General features: G+C 34.8%; 1 protein-coding gene across 1 annotated transcript in view; it reads left to right on the forward strand.

Moving 5' to 3' along the window:
* ELAPOR2 (endosome-lysosome associated apoptosis and autophagy regulator family member 2) overlaps window positions 1-19,798 on the forward strand; it is a 217,837-nt gene that overhangs the window by 117,654 nt on the left and 80,385 nt on the right. Inside the window, exon 3 of the mRNA XM_077150709.1 lies at window positions 15,006-15,201. Within this exon, the coding sequence (XP_077006824.1) occupies window positions 15,006-15,201 (196 nt within the window). The remainder of the gene's footprint in view (window positions 1-15,005; window positions 15,202-19,798) is intronic.

The following is a 19,798-nucleotide window of genomic DNA, read 5'->3' on the forward strand; positions in this document are numbered from 1 at the left end:
CCACTTGAAGATGGCAAGCTGAAGGAGTTTCCTGGGCCCTCCCTTGGGAGATAAAGCTCTGTTGGTGGAGCCAGCATTTGGGCCATACAGAAAAAGGAAATGAAAAAGTAGAAAGTAGCAATTTCAAGGAAGTGAAGAATATTTAAGGTCATTGTTGTGTGGGACTGGTTTCCTGGATCCTACTGTCTCTAAATGAATTTAAACCTAGAATTTGGGCTCTTGTTACAGATTCTTCATAACAAATTGGGTAGCTCTTTCCCCTTTTCTCAAAATGAAGCATTAGCAAAGCCCCTTTTCATAGAAAAGAAATATAGCGATGTTCATATAGCAGTTGTAATTTTTTCAGAAATGTTATGGACAAGTTATGTTACATCTTTATGTGCTTATGTTTTCAGTTGTAGGTTTACAGAAAATATCATGCAGAAAATACACAGTTCCCATATGTGTTGCATTAGTGTGGTACCTTTGTTAATATTGATGAAAGAATTTTATTATAATTATCTTTTAACTATGGTCCATAATTTTCATTAGGGTTCACTGTACTGTACCATCCTATGTTTTAAAAATTTTTTTTCGTTCTAGTAACATATAGACAACCTAAAATTCCCCTCTTTAACCACATTCAAATATATAATTCCATGTTGTTTATTACATTTACAATGATGTACTACCATCACCACTTATCTATTACCAAAAATTTCCATCATCCCAACGAGAAACTCTACACAATTAAGCTTTAACAATCCATTCCCTAACCTCCATCTGCCCTCTGGTAACCTGTATTGGATATTCCAGTTATTTCATATAATCTTTACAATGTTTGTCATTTTATGTCTGGCTTATTTCGATTAACGTAATGTCTTCAAGTTTCATCCATGTTGTGGCATGTATTACAACTTCATTCCTTTTAAAGACTGAATAATATTTTGTTGTATGCGTTGTGTTAATTCATTCAGCTGTTGCCACTTAGGTTGTTTCTGTCTTTTATATCTGCCTGCATCCTTGCTTTCAGTTCTTTTGGATATATACCTAGAAATGGGATTACCAGGTCATAGGGTGATTCTATATGTAGGTTTTTCTGAAAAACTGCCAAACTGTCTTCCATAGTGGCTGTACCAATTTAAATTTCCACCAACAAATGTATTTTCTATTTCTGTTTTCTGTTTTTTAAATAGTAGCCATGCTAGTAGATGCTACATGGTAACATATTGTGGTTTTCGTTTGCATCTCCCTAATGGCTAATGATGTTAGCTATCTTTTCATTTGCTTGTTATTTATTTGCATATCTTTTTTGAGAAATGTCTATTCAAGTTTTTTTTGCCAACTTTTTAATTGGGTTGTATATCTTTTTGTTGATGAGTTGTAGGATTTTTCTGTATATTCTGGGCATTAAACATTTGTCTGTTGTGTGTTGTCTAAATATTTTCTCCCATTCTGTTGGGTGTCTTTTCATGTTCAAAACATGATGGTCAAAACATTTTTATTTTGATGAGATCTCATTTACTATTTTTTCTTTTGTTGCTCATGCTAAGAAACCATTGTCTAACACAAGATCTTCCCTACATTTTCTCTTAGGAGTTTTGAAGTTTTGGTTTTTATGTATGGGCCTTTGATCCATTTTGAGTTAATTTTGTATATGCTGTGAGGTAGAAGGTCACCCCCCCCCCCCCCATTTTTGCCTATGGATTTCCACTTTTCCCAGAACTATTTGTTGAAAAGATTATTTCTTAATTGAGTGGACTTGGCACTAATTAATTGGCCACAGATGTGAGGTTTTATTTCTGAACTTTCAATTTGATTCCATTGGGCTATATCTCTGCACTTTTGCCAAAACTACGCTGTTTTCATTACTGTAGCTTTGTAATAAACTTTAAAGTCAAGAAGTGGGAGTCCTCCAACTTCATTTTTCTTTTTCAAGGTGGTTTTGGCTATTTGGGATCCCTTACCTGTCCATGTAAATTTGATGATTGGTGTTTTCTTTTCTGCAAAGAAGCTGTTGGAAATTTGAATGGGATTGTCTTGAATCTGTAAACCAGTGTGGGTGGATTTGACATGTTAACAATATGTAGTTTTTATGAACATGGAATATGCTTCCATTTATTTAGGTCTACTTTGATTTCTTTTAGCAATATTTTGTAGTTTTCCACATATAAGTCCTTAACATCCTTTGTTAAATTTATCCCTAGACATTTAATTATTTAGTTGCTATTGTAAATGGAGTTTTTCCCTTGATTTCCTCTTCTGATTATTCTTACTAGTTGTTTGGGTTTGCTAAAGCTGCTGGAATGCGGTATACCAGAAATGGACTGACTGTTTTCAAAGGGGTTTTATTAAGTTACAAGTTACAATTCTAAGGCCATGAAAATGTCAGATTAAGGCATCAACAAGCAGCCTTTCTCAGAGGAAAGGCTGCAGGTATCTGGAATTCCTCTGTCACTTGGGAAGACACATGGCAGCGTCTCCTAGCTCTTCTCTCCTGGATTGGTTTCAGGATGGTTTTCTCAGCTCCTGTGTGTCCTTCTGGCTTCTTCTGGGACATTTTCTCTCTTAGCTTTTCTCAGCTCACTTTCATTAAAGAGCTCCAGAAAAGAATTAATACCCACCTTGAATTGGGTGTGTCACATCTCCATGGAAATGACCTAATTAGCAAACCGAACACTAGTGTATAGAAACACTACCTATTTTTGAATGTTGATTTTGTACCCCACCACTTTTCTGAATTTGTTTATTAGCTTGCGTATCTTCGGTGTGGATTTTTCAGGATTTTCTGTATATACTTTCTTGTGATCATCTGCAACTACAGAAAGTTTTACTTCTTTTCTAATCTTTTTTTTCTTGCCTAATTTCTCTGGTTAGAACTGTCAATACAATGTTAAATAACAGTGGTGACAGTGGGCAGCCTTGTCTTTGTTCCTGACCTCAAGAGGAAAGCTTTGGGTCTTATACCAGGGTTACGGTGTTAGCTGTGGGCTTTTTAATATATACTTTTTATCATATTGGGAGAGTTTCTTTCTTTTCCTGGTGTTCTAAGTGTTTTTATCGAGAAGGGGTGTTGGATTTTGTCAAATCCATATTCTATGTTAGCTGAGATGATCGTGCAATATAATTGATTTTCTTATGTTGAACACCTTTGCATACCTGTTGAATTTGGTTTGTCAGTAATTTGCTGGGGATTTTTGTATCTCAATTCATAAGGGATATTGGTCTATAATTTTCTTTTCTTGTGATATCTTTATCTGGTTTTGGTATTAAGGTAATTTTGGCCTCATAGAATGTTAGATAGTATTCCCTCCTCTTCAATTTTTTGAAAGAGTGTGTGCAGGATTGTGGAATTCTTGATGTTTGGTTAATTTTACTTATAAAACCATCTGGTCCTAGGATATTCTTTGTTAAGAGGTTTTTGGTTACCGATTCAGTCTCTACTTATTATTGGTCTGTTTAGTTCTTCTGTTTCTTTTTGAGTCAGTGTAGTTTCTGTCTCTAGGAATTTGCCCATTTCATCTAGGTTTTTCTAATTTGTTCACTTATGCTTTTTCATAGTGTCTTCTTATAATCCTTTTTATTTCTTATTTATTAGTAGAATAAATCCTTTATTTGATTAATAAAGGGTGGGTGATAATGTCCTCCCTTTAATTTTTGATTTGAGTTATATGTGTTTCCTCTCTATTTTTCTGTCAGTTTAGCTAAATGTTTGTTGATTTTGTTGATCTTTTCAAAGAACCAACTTTTGATTTCATCAATTCACTCTATTGTTTTCTTAATTCCCTATTTCATTTATCTCTGCTCTAATTTGTATTTTCTTCTTCTCACTTTGGGTTTAGTTTGCTCTTTTTTTTTTTTTTTTCTAGATCTTCCACTTGTGAGGTTAGGTCTCTGATTTGAGATCTTTCTTTTTTAATATTACCATTTAAAACTATTAATTTCTGTTCCCACTGCTTTAGTTGTTTCCCATTAGTTTTGGTATATTGTGGTTTCATTTTCCTTTGCCTTACGATAGTTCCTTATTTCCCTTATGATTTCATCTTTGAGCCATTGGTTGTTTAAAAATGCATTGCTTTATTTTCACATATTTGTAAATTTCCGCTTCTTCCTGTTATTAATTTCTGACTTCATTCCATCGTGGTCAGAGAATATGTATTTTATAATGTCAGTATTTTTAAATTTACTGAGACTTGCTTTGTGACTTCACGTATGGTCCGTCTTGGAGAGGGATCCACGTGCACTTGAGAAGAATGTGTATCCTGCTGCTGTTGGGTCAGATGTTCTATAAATGTCTGTTAGGTCTAGTTGGTTTCAAATATTGTTCAAGTCTTTTATTTCCTTATTGATACTCTTTGAATATTCTATCCACTATTTAAAGAGGTATATTGAAGTCTCTTACTTCAGTATAATGGCTGGGGATAGGGTTCTTTTCTTCCAAACCAAATCTTAGAAGTAAAGGATGAGTAACCTTGGGCTAGGAGCAGGGAGAGAATTCCTTTACATATTTTCAGATAAGCCAAGAACACTGAGGAACACTGAGGAGGAAATGTTATTTTTTTCCTTTTATATTTTCATATTTACTTTGAGACTGTATATATTCTGTTGCCTAGTTCTTCAAATATTTCTAAATCTACAAATCATATATGCCCTTGTCTTATTTTACCAGCTGCTAAAGCAAATACCATACAATGGGTTGTCTTAAATCATGGTGTGCTGGAGGTGGCTGACAGTGATCCTTGGCTCCTTGTCTTTTCCCTCGCATGGCAATGCACATGGAGATATCTTTTCCTTTCTCTGTTGGGCTCTGCTGACCTCCAGCCTCCAGCTTCCCTTGTGGCCCTTTCTCTGAATTTCATTCTGCTTATACAGGACTCTAAGAATGGGTTAAAGCCCAATCCAATTCAGCTGGCCATACTCATTCCAAAACCAATATTCTCAAAAGGTCCTCCTCATAATGGATTCATACCCACAGGAAAAGGCCAAGACCAAGGACATGTTCTTTTCTCTAGGGCTCACAGTTCACTCTGCCACAACTCTTAACACACCATTTTTTAACTGAAGATGACTATTTAAGATATCTATAATTTCATCAGGTATGTTGTGTCAAATCAGTCATAGTCTCTTGGATTTTGTTTTAACTTATACTTCAGTTTTTATAACATATATATCAATAATATATATATATATATATATATATATGAAGTAATGTATATACAAACCAAGAATACATAAAAATATATATAGGTTTGTGAATATATGTGTATGCATATTGTGGCCTTGTGTGTGCGTGTATATATATATATTTATAACATAATTTACTTTACTTTTTATTTATAGGATATAGTGAATCATTAACATGACTTTAATCAAATGATTTTACATATGTATACATACATATGTTTATATTATAATCTTTGAATGATTTTAAATATCTAATATTTGGTTTTCTTGGATCAAAAAATACTTTGTTTAAATTAGTGAAAAAGATTTTAACAGAACATTTTTGTTATTCTCTCCTTTGTTTTTCTCAGATCTCTTATTATATCCCACATTTAATGGAAGTAGACAGACTAAATGGTGACAGTTTCAGTCGACAGCTTTTGATTCTAGCTTAGAAGTAAGAGAAGAAGGAGAACTTTCATGGAAAGAGAGTTGGCTTTGGCTTTCTGAGTGGGATTTGTAAACATCTACTTCCTGGTATGATAGCTCTTTCAAGTGGATGCTTTTCCCCAGGATTCAACAGTCGGTTTCAGGTGTGGTTAGAGTTGTTATTGTAGCAGCAGCAAATGCAGTTGGGGCAATGGGCACATTTACTGCATTGGTACTGACTGGTGATTGCCTGTTGTGTTCAAAGTCTGTCCCATGTAATAAACCCCCAAGAAATGCTTCATGTAAGCAACAACAACATAGCGAGTGTGTTGGGGTTTTCTGTGGTCAAATACTGAGAAATTGAGAATATACTAAATGCTATGTCCCTCTGATAGAGGAATACAGTGTACATTTTCATATTAAATTCTCTGAGAAACTTAATAAACCTAATGATTTTAGACCATTTACTGTGTACTAGATGCTCTGTAACATTTTTCCCCCCTGAGTTTCCCAAATGCATTTGATTATTAGATTCATTTATCAAAAATATATTAAGAACCCACAAGGCTAATTTTCTTCAGAATATTATTTTTGGAAAACACAGATTTAAGCACACATGCCTGACTAATTTAATAAATTGTGTATAGTGTTACTTGTACTATTGATTTAATTAATTTCATATACTGTTTTTTGCTCTACAACATTCAATTAGAGTATTACTGCATTGGTGTTCAGTTGAAAATCTCACATAGTTGCTGGTAGGACACACCCAGACTTAAAGTTTGGTTCTGCAACTGACATGTATGTCCTTGGGGAAAATATTTATTCCCCAGCTGTTTATTGAACTTTAACTCATTCACTCAACAAACATTTATTGAGCATTTCCTATGTGCTTCACAATAAGGATCAAGATGAATGAAAAAGATTCCTGTCTTTCAGGACCTTTCATCTTAATATCTTAGAGAGCAAGTGGGTAAGTACATTAATTGCAGTCTAGGATTAAAATGCATAACAGTTATACACAGAGAGTGATTTCACCAGTGAGGGAGGGATTGATTCTGCTTAGAGGGAATGAAAAGGGCCTCCCCCAAAGGCAAATGCATCTTCATATTTCAGACCCACCCAGTTTCTAATGGAATAATCTTGGAGAATTATCTGAGCCCAGGTGGTTCATGTGCAAAATTGTGTCATAATTTAGGGTTGAGATACGGATTATATGACCGACTTTATGGGTCGCACAGGTTAATTCTCTAAGGAGACAGTTAAGGTGTATGCTGAGGGAAGAAGTCTTTTAACTTGATGGTGCAAAGTGCATTCCAGGTATAGGAAACAGGACAAAGGTGCAGAACTGAGTTTTCCTGAGATTGAGTTTTCTATGAGATTTGGATGGCTGGCTGACATGGAGTGTGTGGGAGGAACCAGAGATTTGAGCAGAGAGCATGGGCTCCTGTATGCTACATTAGGGATTCTGGGCTTTGACCTGGAGACAGCCATTTACAAGTGATTTAGGGGCTTAAATGAGGTGATACCTTTAATGTACAGTGCCTGTGATGGTAATTATAGCATCACATATCATAACTTAATAGTAATAAAAATTGTAATATTAATAAGCATGATAATAAATAGCCTATCTTTATTTGCTATACATCAAGCACAATTGTAAATGCTTTACTTCATGTGTTCACTTAAATCCATTTAATCATCACAACAAATTTGTGAAGTAGATACCTTTATATCCTCCCTGCCCCCTCCCCTCCCTTTTTTTAAATGGATGAGAAACCTGATGCTGAAACGTAGACAAAGCCCAAGGTTGCACAGAAATCAAAGGCAGAACTGGGATTTGCAAATTCGCAGTCTATGTCTGGGTCCATATTCTTAACCCAGATGGTGTACCGCCTTTCCGGAATACACTACAACATACGCTTAACAAATATTATTCTCTTTCCTAGAGCATCTGTGCTCCCCTCACACAGAAATCTTACATTGACAGAAGTCCTATACAAATTAGCATTGCTGAGAGGCAATTGGATTTTTTTTCAAAGATGATCTTTTAAAGGCTCAGATAAATTGTTTTTTCAATTTGTGTGTCAATTTAATTGCTTAATACTCTCTATACACATTTTATTATTATTTGAGTATATTTTTATGAAGGATAAGAGAATAGCATTTAGACTTTTGTAGTTATATCCTCTTATACAATAAAAAGTTGGTTAGTTGGTGGTTTTTTTTTTCTAGTGTCTAGAATATTGTTGGTGATTGATATACACAGTGTACTTTCATTATTTAACAGGTATTAGAAAAAAATTGGCACTTTTTCAACTTTAGAAATTCTTCATTTAGCCAACTTATCCTTCCCAAGGGGAAAATAAATTCAAGGACAGGCACTATAATTTTTCTCATGTCTCATAAGAAAACTCTGGCACTCTGGAGTATTTGTTGATTGAATAACTTTGCTCTCAGCAAATTAGAGACTGACTTTAGCATTTCATATCTATGGCTGAAACATAGATCTAATCCAGGTTGTAAGAGGTTATTCTATATGTAAAAGGACAGAAACATTTTGTCTCTATTAAGCTTAGTTGATAAGTCCAGTTCCTTGTAGGTGGAGTTTTAAGTTAAATTTATTCAGCAGCGTACAAGTGAAGGCAGGAATGAATGAGATTATTAAGAGAAGATATAAAAATGGTTGAGAACAGCTCAGACTTAGATTGCTTGTAGTGTTTGTTTGGGACTCTGATTGAGGGAGCCTCTCTGAAAAACATTTTATGAAGAGATGAGAGAATTCATTCCCCCCTGCCCCAAGAAGCAAAACAAAATTACAGAATCAAAGTCTGAGAGAAGATTAAGAAATAGAGGGTGATGAAAGAAGATTAGGAAATAGAGGTGATGAACAGTTTCTAAGGCAGAGGAAAAGTTCAGAAAGATAAGAATCAAAGTGTTCGAGCATAATTGGAAGTTGAGAAAACTGATTTTACAGATGCATTGTTCTGTCTCTTTAGGCGACCTTATCAAGTACTCTGAGTTTTCCCTCCCCCTGACCTTCGCTTTTGTCTTTTCTCTATAAACCTTGTGTCATCCCATGTCAGATGACCTGGAATTCATCCCTTCCCTGACCAAATATTCAAGTCATTAAACTACGGTAAAGTACATTTGTATTCTTTCTTTAAAGATGAGGACTCCGCCTAAGAGGACTCTTTTTTTGCTTATAAAAAGATGGAAATATTTAATCTAGGCTCTGCTAGCTGAATGAGGATTGTTATCTTTGATATTAGCTGGTTCAGTTTTCCTCCCAGGAATTGAGTGGGGATTTTGGGGAGGTACGGTTGGGGGGATGCGTTAGAGTCGGGGAGAGCTTCTGGATGATCAGTTCTCTCCAAGAAATGCAGGGATAATTACACAGTTCTCCCTGGCGGGACTATGTGAATATACGCTGGAATGGATTTTAGATGTGAGAATCAGTTTTCAGAGATGGAGAGGCAGTACTTCCAATACTATTCTTCCAGTGAACAATGAATTAGAGAATATTACCAGGAAATGGTTTGTTTTAATGTACTCTTCTGTGTTTCTCTTGTTTCGCTTTCATTTTGTAAAATGAGATGAGAAAAATACTCATTCCTTTTCCATCTAAGAATTTCACAAATGAAACTTAAAAATTACATTTCTGTGACTCATAAGCTCATCCCCAACTCCTAATGAGAAAATTTTCAAAATTATTGATAGGATTGGGCTTTAGGAATTCAGTTCTAATAATTTTCTTGAACACTTTCAGGTTTACGAAGCAGCTTTGTGTGTGTTACTTTCTTTGTTTTTAAAACTAGCAAGGCATTTTGAATGCTATCATCACGTGACTAAGTGACACCTGCTGGAACTAGATTTGCATCTTTTGACTTCTTGTCCGGAGTCCTTTTCCATTGCTATTACTTTTTTCACTTCAAATTAGGACAGTGGTTTTCCTTACTTTAAACACAGTAAAGATCTCCTAGCTGCATTGTACTGTAAGGAGCCTATTGGAGTCACGAGTTCTAACTCTGCAGTTAGTGACTATAGAAAAGTTAAGTTATTTGCTCAAGCTATACAGATGATGAGAAATCCAGGGTCCTGTATCAGAAGGATTTGGACGAAATAACCTCAAAATTATGTTATAGTCATTCTGATTATTTTAAGTGTTAAAATCAAATATCACAGATTTATTCATTCTGTGATCAAATCATACTCAGCAGACCCTCGCGCCCTCTAACTTGTGAATTATAGAAGAATTCTAATATGTCTTTCTAATGCTCATGAATATTTACACCAGATAGAAACATTGCAATGACACACTGTTAGAATTTGCGCAGTGTTACCTTCCATTATCCGCTTCCAGCCTTAAATTGAACATGGCAGACAGTTGATGTGCTCATGATCAGCCTTCAGTGCTGCTTTGTACATTTTGACAAGAATAGACAATAAACTCTTTCCAATAAAAAGAAACAAAGATTCTCTTCATCCAAAGAAAAAATTGGCTTAATGTGACTCCGAGAGCAGCAACAGAAAATGGGCTGTTTTAACGTGCTGCTTTTGTGTTCGGCACTTTTAGTTTTGTAAAATGAGAGATAAAAAGTATTATTTTCTTCTTCAACAACTTCACAAGTAAGAATGTTAAAAAGACAGTGTTTAAATGTTCTCAACCCTGGCAGTGAGGAAGGAAGAAGAGGAGCTGAGATTTGCTGGGTTCAGTGTAATGTTCGGTTTCTTACATAGTTTTCTACTTTATTTTTGTTTCCTGCAAGAAGACTGAAACCTGGCCAACAATTAAAGTTTTAACTTTTTGGTAATAATAATTAATTAACTAACTGAGGGAGAAAGGTAAAAGTTATCATCACTTTTGAGGCCCACAAGCTATTCATTATTTTCCCTGGTTTGTACTGCCGGGAATTGCCATGAATAGTAATAAAGCTTCTTGTGCGGTCAATGGCACCGTGTCTCTGACTTGAACCTTATTTTACTTATATAAACGAGACCTCCCAGTTGAAGAAAAGTAGATATATTGGCTCCTCTAGAGTCTGGAATTTATTTAGTTAATCATTTTCCTATTAATATGTGAGTTTTATATCTAGCTATTAACTTAGGTTGCAAGTAAGAGTGATTCTACCATGAACTTAAGTTCAGTGAGATGTACATTTGCATGTATATTTAATCCATTTTGAGGAAGGTAAGTCTTTAAACTACAAGCTCTGTGAGATTATAGACCATTTCCATTTTATTCATAAAAAAATTAAAAAATAAACCCAGTGCTTACAGATTGCTGTAATACCCTGCAGTAGGTATTCAAGAAATATTTGTTGGATGTATGGAATGAGTTAGTCTAAAGTAGTGTTTTCCAGTTCGTGGGTCCCACTTATTCACCTGTAATAAGGTTGTATAGGCTCACTATGCCATTAACATCTCATTAAACAAGTAAATTTAAAATCCTTTGATTACTACTTATTGTTTCTGTTTAGAAAACAAATCTTAGTAATAAATAAGAATAAAAATAGCAAAAGTGAATGAATTATGAATTAATGTAATTGATAGCCATAGTCTTTGAAAACGAGATACTTGGAGGAGGAAACACAAAACTAAGAGGTCCTTGTGGTGAAATGATTAAAAATATTTGTTTTTTATTGTTAGGCATAAATCAGAAATGATAGCATATAAATAATTCAGTATCCATTTTTTATGGTACTTGGTGCTGGGTGGCTGCAGTGTCATAGTAATGCCTTGAATTTTCATGTAATGCCTGTGGGTTCACAGTCTTTCATAGGATCACCACAGTCTTAGGAGAGAGAAAGGGAAGCTGTGTTCTCACTGGAATATGAGTGAATACAGGCACAGTGATGTTAAGTAAAATCTCAAGTGTTTGGTAGTTAGTGACAGACTAATAGAATTGCTCATTTTTCATATCTGATTTCTTCATATCTGCGTATTTGAACTGTTACAGATTTACTTGTAGCAGACTTAGATATCAGACAAGAAGAGGCATAAAGCTGAGAAAAAGATAATTGAGTTTAGCACGTGTTCTTAGTTGCAGGTTAGATTTCAAGAGGTTGAGGTTTTAAACAGAATTCTTCTACTGGGCAATTAAGTAAAATATTGTGAAATTCCAGACTGAACCCACTGCTGCTAAGTAATGTGTGAGCGTAGGCTTTGGTCTTTCTGTTCTCATCAAAAATGTGGAATTCACTTATTTTTAATTTAATTAAATCACTTTAGAATTTCTAATTTGTTAAAGGAAATACAGTGTTTTAGAAATGACTAATTGTTCAAATGAACTATGGATTAATCCATACTACCTCTATTTACAACAACTTTCATCCTGCTAGTTGTGAAATGGTGCTATATTAGACACTAAAAACAGTTGAATGAAAAGAGCATATAGTCCCTAAGATTATTAGAAAGTTTGTAATCCAACTAAGGACAAAAGGCCAAGAAAGCAGTGTTGAAAAGGAAGTGAATGAAGCTATGATATTAGATATCAGGAAAGGAAAAGTGGGGCATCTTGGTATCTGCTAAGCGGTCCGTAGAGCTGTGCTAACATAATCTTTTGGAGTAAATTGTGTTTAATGAGAACATGTGGCTCTTCTCTTCCCTTGACATAGTTCTGGAGTTTGCTTCCTGGATGGCAAGTAAAAGATTGAGGAGTAACAAATGATTAAATTATGAAAAGTTTAGCCCTCTGCATTATTAAAGGCCCTATATCCATTTAACTAGTTTTGGGTACTTAATTATTCTGAAGAGATGCAAAATCACCAAGCCAGTGGCAATATAGTTCTTTTTGCAAGCTATATTCCATCTCTGAATTATATTATTAGTAATTGTAGCTGGTGTTGATTGTGTGTTTATATTTGGTAAACACAATCATTTTGCCTTGCTAAATGCTTTGTGTGGATTTTCTCATTTAATCCCACAACAACTTTTTGAGATAGGTAACTTTACTATCCTCCTTTTACAAGAGAGGGCATTGAGGCATATAGAAGTGAGTATCTTGCTAAAATATTTCTTGAATTTGTATTTTAGGTATGATACCATAAGAAATCTGAGGATGGGAAATGGTAATTGCTTTATAACATGAACATTGCTTCTTAAACAGGAAATGAAGAATAATGTACAGTATAATAAAGGATTCAGTTGCATTTGCTTGCCTTTTTTGCATTAGTTATAATAATAGCCTGAATTGACTTTTCTTTGGGCCATCAGCTTCAGAAGCAGACAAATTTGAATAGCAGCTTTGACATTTGTTAACTGGGTATCTTTGATCAGGTTGCTTAAATGCACTGTGCTTCAGTTTACTCATCTGATAAATGAGAATAATACCTTCTTCCTTTACAGGTATTGTAAATATCTGTAAAGTACCGCACACAGCACAACATTCAGTATGTTCACTTTCAACCTTATCTGTCACTTTTCCTTCTGGCCTTAGACAAAGAAACACCTTTGAAAGAGTTAGGGATATTTGTCCTGATTTTAACAGGGCATACAACACTGAAATGGCATCATTGTGCCTAGAAGACAGGCTTCGCAAACATGTTCTTCTCCTTTTTTAGTTTCTGGAGCCCCATATAACAACTTATAAAATATTACTACTTATCAGTTCATGAATTAACTAAATTAAAAGTTAGGTTTGAGACTTTAAACTTCCTGTCTCCCAAGATAACTTTATTCTATCAGATAGTAAATAGTTTTGGCCTTTCAGGTCATGTGATCTGTGTATGAGGTATTCAGTTCTGCCATTGTGGTATAAATAGATGACTCATAAACAATGACTGTGTTATGTTTTAATAAAATCTTATTTACAAAAGAAGACAGTGGGTCGGATTTGGTTTGTAGGCTGTACTTTATTGAAACCCAGTGATATTATCTATCATGTTAAGGAAATATTGTCTGATTCCAAATTTGTAAAAGATATGTAAACTATTGAAAGTAAAATATAAATTCTGTTGCTGTGTTTCTCTGTTAGTAGAACTGGTGCTCATAATAATAGCAGGTAGTAGGCATTTCCTATATGCCAGGCACTAGGCTATCCATTTATACCATACTTCATTTGCTCACTATAGGCTTATCAGATAGCTACAGTGATTACCCCATTTTCAGAAGCAGGAACTGAACCCCAAAGCGGTGAAGTAACTAACTCAAGATCTCAGAATCAGTAAGTGGCACAGCCTGGTCCCAGGATGGTTTTGACCTCGTGGCCAGCATGCACTATTCTTTGCCTTGCTTTTTCTTGTCTTCTTATGCTTTACTAATGTTGAGAGTTAGAAGTTCGTTGTAAAGCATCTTAGGCTTTTCTGAGGAAAAACGTTTTAATTCAATGGATAAGTGTGCAGATGAGTGTGGGTTTGGGTTCTGATTCCTTAAGTAGGTTTTCAAAATTGGTTTGTTTTTTTTTTTCTAGCTGAGTTTTAAAATGTATTCTGAAGAAAAGGTGTGTACTTTGCTGCTTTGCTCTCTGCTGGGAGATTTGTTTTTCCTCAGATAATTTAGAGGCTTTATTTTATTCTTGTTTCTTTAATATCCCGATTAAAGGATTAGAAAGCCCTTTGCAAGGTTTGAGTCACTAATACCACCCTGAGCACAGAGCCATGCACTTGGGGGACATTGATTTGCATTTGTTGAAAGAATAATAACTTAGCAGAAGAGCTGCTTTCTGTGCTGTAACTGTGTTATTGTTCACGTTGCCAGTGCCCGCTGCCCCTGGGTTCAGTTCTCAGAATTAACAGGGAGTGTGACTTCAGTAATAAGATGTGAGCTGTGCAAATGACTAGGTTGAGGTTGTGAGTGCTAAAAAAGTGGGCCCGTGGTTTTAGAGTGGAGATATACTTGTAAGCTGTTGCACTTGAAATACTACCCTCCTGTTACCCCCTGATGCTTCGTCCTCACTCATGGGAGCCAAAATTTTATTTGGACTTAGTATATGCTAAAGTTAGGGATCCAAAAATAGCAATCATTGCTTCGTCTCACACCAGTTCGTAAGCGATCTGTAAGTTAAGAGCCTTAATGGAGATGATATAGGTGCCTAGAGGGACAACTGACTGCCTGGTGGAATTTGGGGCCTGCTGTGTCATGAATGGGATCATTTTGAGTTAGGAACTGGAGTTTTTCCAGGTAGAGAAGATGAGATGTCCAGGATCTCCAGAAAAGGGGAACATTGCAAGAAAGAAGTTGAACTATTTGGGGAACAATATGAATTTTATTACTGTTGGGAGAGGGTGAGGCAAAGGATGAGCCTGGGAAAACAGGTTGGAGCCAGATTGGGAAGATTTTAATTAGGATGGAAGGTTCTAATTAGGGTTGGAAGGTTTTAATTAGGGTGTGACATGATAAGAGCTCTAAAAATAATTCTGATGAGAGTGTGAAGGGAGAAAATTGATGGGAGATATCAGCGACTAATGGGCTGTACATTTTTTTCTGCCTTCCAGCTTTCTCCTGTGCTTCAGGAGAGTATCTAGAAATGAAGAACCAGGTATGCAGTAAGTGTGGTGAAGGCACCTATTCCTTGGGCAGTGGCATCAAATTTGATGAATGGGATGAATTGCCGGCAGGATTTACCAACGTTGCGACCTTCATGGACACGGTGGTGGGCCCTTCTGACAGCAGGCCAGATGGCTGCAACAAGTAAGAAACCAAAGGAACCTTTGGATCTAGACTATTTGAGAAGGGTATAGTTGCTCGTTTCCAGGGACAAGTCGAGGATAATCTTGATGCTGATTATTATTATAGATGAACTAATTACAAGGAGTCATATTTTTTTTTTTGGATAGTAATTACAAATAATGGAGCTGAGTTTCCATGAGTTTAAAATTCTGCTCTCAGGATGTAATAGTCCCTGTATGCAAAAATGCAACAAAATTATTAGGAAAACAAATTAATTTCCTAATGATATATTTATAGCTACACTCAAATCAGTGCTGTTACTATAAACCCTTTTATAATTTTTAATAGATAATTTCAGGTATTCTTTTCCCCCTCTCTTCCTCTGATAGGAAGAGTGATAACCCTCCTTTAAGCATTTGATTATCTCAGGTGAGAGTGGATTGTGCATCTAAGGTGGAAAATCCCTTTGCTTAATTACTACCTCTCTTATAGTCAATTATTATTATCTTTGCCTGTGACAGTGCTGGAGGAACGTTAAACTGTCTTAAAAATAAAAACATTAAAAAAAAAACAGGAAGAAGATGTGCCCCTTCCTGCCTTTTTGTATTGATTATGTAATATTTCATATGGCTGAGTTTAGGAAACTTAAACTTGGGTCTCTAGCCAGAGACCTTTGATCAGAGTGGCCTCTTAGAAATCCAGAATTTTTATGATGAGTTCAGGAGACCAGGGAATTTTTTGGCTATGCTAAAAACATTTTTTTCTTTTCTCTCTTTCTCCCTCCCTTCTTTTCTTTGTTTCTCCTTCCTTTCTTCTCTGTCTCCCTTGCTTTCTGCAAACTCATGCTGATTTCTTTTATTTTTCTGCCCCGATTATTGACATTTCATTATATACAGTTGTAGCATTAGAAATCATTTAAAAGTCTCATTCCTTTAATTTTGAATTTTTAAAAAATAAAAAAAAAGTTCTTGAAAGGAAGGAACTAGAAGAATGTTATGGTATCTCAGATTTTTTCTGGTGGGCAGGTGTTCTAGTTTGCAAGTTGCCAGAATGCAATCAACCTGAAATGGAATGGCTTTTAAAAAGGGAAATTAATTAAGTTGCAAGTTTACAGTTCTAAGGCTGTGAAAATGTCCAAATTAAGGCACCAACAAGAGATTGCCTTCACTCTCAAGAAAGGTCAATGAAGTTCGGGGTTTTTCTCTCAGCTGGGAGGGCACATGGCGACATCTGCTAGCTTTCTCTTCTGGAATCTTCATTTGCTTCCCAGGGACTCTGTCTGTTCTGTTGGCTCTGTCCATTCTGGTGGGTCTCGTGGCTCTAAAACTTTTTCCAAAATGGTTCCCTCTTAAAAGGCTCCAATAAGAAACCCCACCTTGAATGGGTGGGGACACATCTGCATGGAAACTATCTAATCAAAAATTACCACCCACAACTGGGTGGGTCATTTCTCCATGGAAATGCTCAAAAAGCTCCTACCCAGCAATATTGAATGAAGATTAAAGGACATAGCTTTTCCGTGGTACACAACAGATTCAAACCGGCACAGCAGGATATATTAATATGGCTTTTTTTCTACTTGGAATAGTTTATCAAAGAAACTGAATTATAAGCAGAATGTAATATATTATAGCAAAATTTCTCAATGTAATTTTAGCCTCATGTTGCTCTGATTATATTCCTTCATTCATCCTTTCCTTTCAACCACTCATCCAATCTTGCACTCATTTTTACTTCTTTTTAATCACCTAGAGATGTATACAAAGCTTTATAGGAAATTGCAAAGTAGTTTGTCAAAATAGTTGTAATTATTGTGCCCTCTCACTGGCAGTGTATTAGAGTTCTTTTTATTTTATATATTTGCCAACATTTGTATTGTCAGTCTTTCTAAAGTTTTAGCCATTCTAGTTGTATGTGAAATTATATGACCTTGTGGTTTTAATTTGCATTTCCCTGCTGTGTAATAATGTTAAACACTTCTCATTTGCTTATTGGCCATCTGTTTATTTATTTTTGTGAGGTGTCTGTTCAAGTGTTTTGCCTATTTCCTATTTTTTGTAGAGCTGTAGTAGCTTTTTTGTATGTTCTATATACAAGTCCTTTGTCATTTATATATTTTTATAGTATTTAATGTATATTAATGTATATTATATATATATATATACAGGAATAATGTAACATTTCTTCCCTGTCTGTGGCTCGCCTTTTCATTTTTAAAATGCATCCTTTGATAAACAAAAGATTAAAATGTGAAAAAATACAGATTATCTTTCTTTTTTTGTCTGTTATAGCAAGGTTTTTTATTTCTTTTTTTTTTTTTTTACATGGGCAGGCACTGGGAATTGAACCCGGGTCCTCTGGCATGGCAGGCTCTTGCCTGCTGAGCCACTGTGGCCCACCTGGTTTTTTATTTCTTAAAATGCTTTAACCCTGGGTAGCAAAGATATTATTCTGTGTTTTCTTCTAGACGCTTTATAATTTTAGCTTTTACATTTAAATGTATTTTTGATTTTGAGTTACTTTTTGGGTACAGTATGAGTCAAAGGTCATTGTTTTCCGTAGGGCTGCCAGTTGTTCCAGTACCATTTATTAAAATGACTTTCCTTTTCCCGTTCAGTTGTTCTGGTGTCCTTGCTGAAGATCTGTTGACAGTCTATTTGTGGGACTCTTTCTGTTCTTTCTGTTCAGTTTCATAATCTGTTCATCTTTCTTTATGCCAATATCATGCTGTCTTGATTACTGTAGCTCTACGGTAAGATTTGAACTCAGGTATGGTTAATTTTCAAAATTTGCTTTTTCAAGATTGACTTGGCAGCTGTAGGACCTTTGCATTTCCACATATATTTTATAAATGACTTTCCATTTCTACAAAAAGCTTGCTAGGATTTTGGTCAGTACTGTGATGACTCTGTAGATGAATTTTGGGAGGCTTGACATTATTAAGTCCTCCATTTCATGAATAAAGTATATCTCTCCATTTTTTTTTATATCTTTTAAAATTTCTCTCAGCAATGTTTTGTAGTTTCAGTATAGCTTTTTTCATGTGTTTGGTGTAATTTATTTCTAGATTTTTTTTGGATGTTTTGTAAATGGTTTTTAAATTTTATTTTCCATTTGTTTGCTGCTACTAAAGAGAAATGTAATGATTTTATATATAGTCCTGGTTTTATGATATTGCTAAATTCATTAATTTGTTTTTGTAGTTTTTTTCTTGTACTTTCCATAGAATTGTCTATGTAAGCAATAATGCCATCTGAAAATGTTTTACTTTTTCATTTGCAACTTATATTCCCTTTATTTTTCTTTCTTGTCTTATTTCACTGATGAAGACTGCTGCTATAATGTTGAAGAGAAATGCATAGGGAATATTGACTTTTACTTGCTCTTAGGAAGAAAGTGTTCAGATTTTTTTGCAATTAAGTCTAATGTTAGCTGTAGGAATATTTTTATGCCTTTATCAGATTGCTGAAGCTCCCTTCCAGTTCTAACCTGCTGAGAGATTATTTTTTTCATTATGAATAGGTGTTGAATTTTATTAAATGTTTTTTTCTACATCTATTGATAATCTTTCTTCTTTCTTCTATTAACATGATGAACTATATTCTTTGTTTTCCTAATTAAACCAATCTTGTATTCCTGGATAAACCCCATAAATGATAATATTCGGTCTTATCATAGTATAGTTAGAGTTACCTTTACCTAATATGTAAAAACTTTACAACTGTATACTTGCATTTATACCCTTACTTTTGTGCTGTCATATTCTATATAGATATGTTATAAACTCCACCTTAATATCATGTTTTAAATAATCAGTTGTCTTGTAAAGAACTTAGAAGAAAAATATAACTTTTATGCTTATCCATATACTTTTTATGTATATTCGCATGCTTTTTTGTGTTCATTCACACACCAATATTGATGCTCTTTCTTCCTTTCTATAGGTCTGAATGTCTATCTATTGTCATCTCTCTTCAGCCTGTGAAATTTCCTTTATCATTTGTTGTTATTTAGGTCTGTTGGTCAAATTCTCTCAGCTTTGGTTTATCTAGAAATGTCTTTATTTCATTCTCATTTTGAAGGATATCTTGCTGGATCTAGACTTCTGTATTTTCACTTTTTTTCTTTCTGTATTTTAAAGATCTTGCTACATTACTTTCTGAACTCCTTGGCTTGTGATGAAAAGTTAGCCATCATTGGTATCATTTCCTGTATATAGTGTTTCTTTATTTATTTGACTGCTTACACAATGCTCTTTTTATCTTTGCCGTTTGGCAGATTGTCCGTGATGTGCCTACAACAGGTTTTCTTTCTGTTTATCTTGCTTGAGGCTCACTCAGCTTCTTGGATTTATGGTTTGGTATTTTTCACTAAAGTTGAGAAATTTTTAGCCATCATTTCATTTAAAAATTTTTTTCTTCCCTTTTCTCTCCTTCCCCTTCTGTGATTCCAATTACATATATCAGCTCACTTTATATTGTTCCAAATGTCAGCAAGACTCTTTTTTTTTTTATTTCTGTACTTCAGATGATATCTATTTTTCTGTCTTTAATTTTACTGCTCCTGGTTTTTTTTTTTTTAGTCTCCAACTTGCTGTTAGGCCTAGCCACTGAATTTC

Source organism: Tamandua tetradactyla, chromosome 1 (assembly GCF_023851605.1).
Source record: "Tamandua tetradactyla isolate mTamTet1 chromosome 1, mTamTet1.pri, whole genome shotgun sequence".
Taxonomy (NCBI): domain Eukaryota; kingdom Metazoa; phylum Chordata; class Mammalia; order Pilosa; family Myrmecophagidae; genus Tamandua; species Tamandua tetradactyla.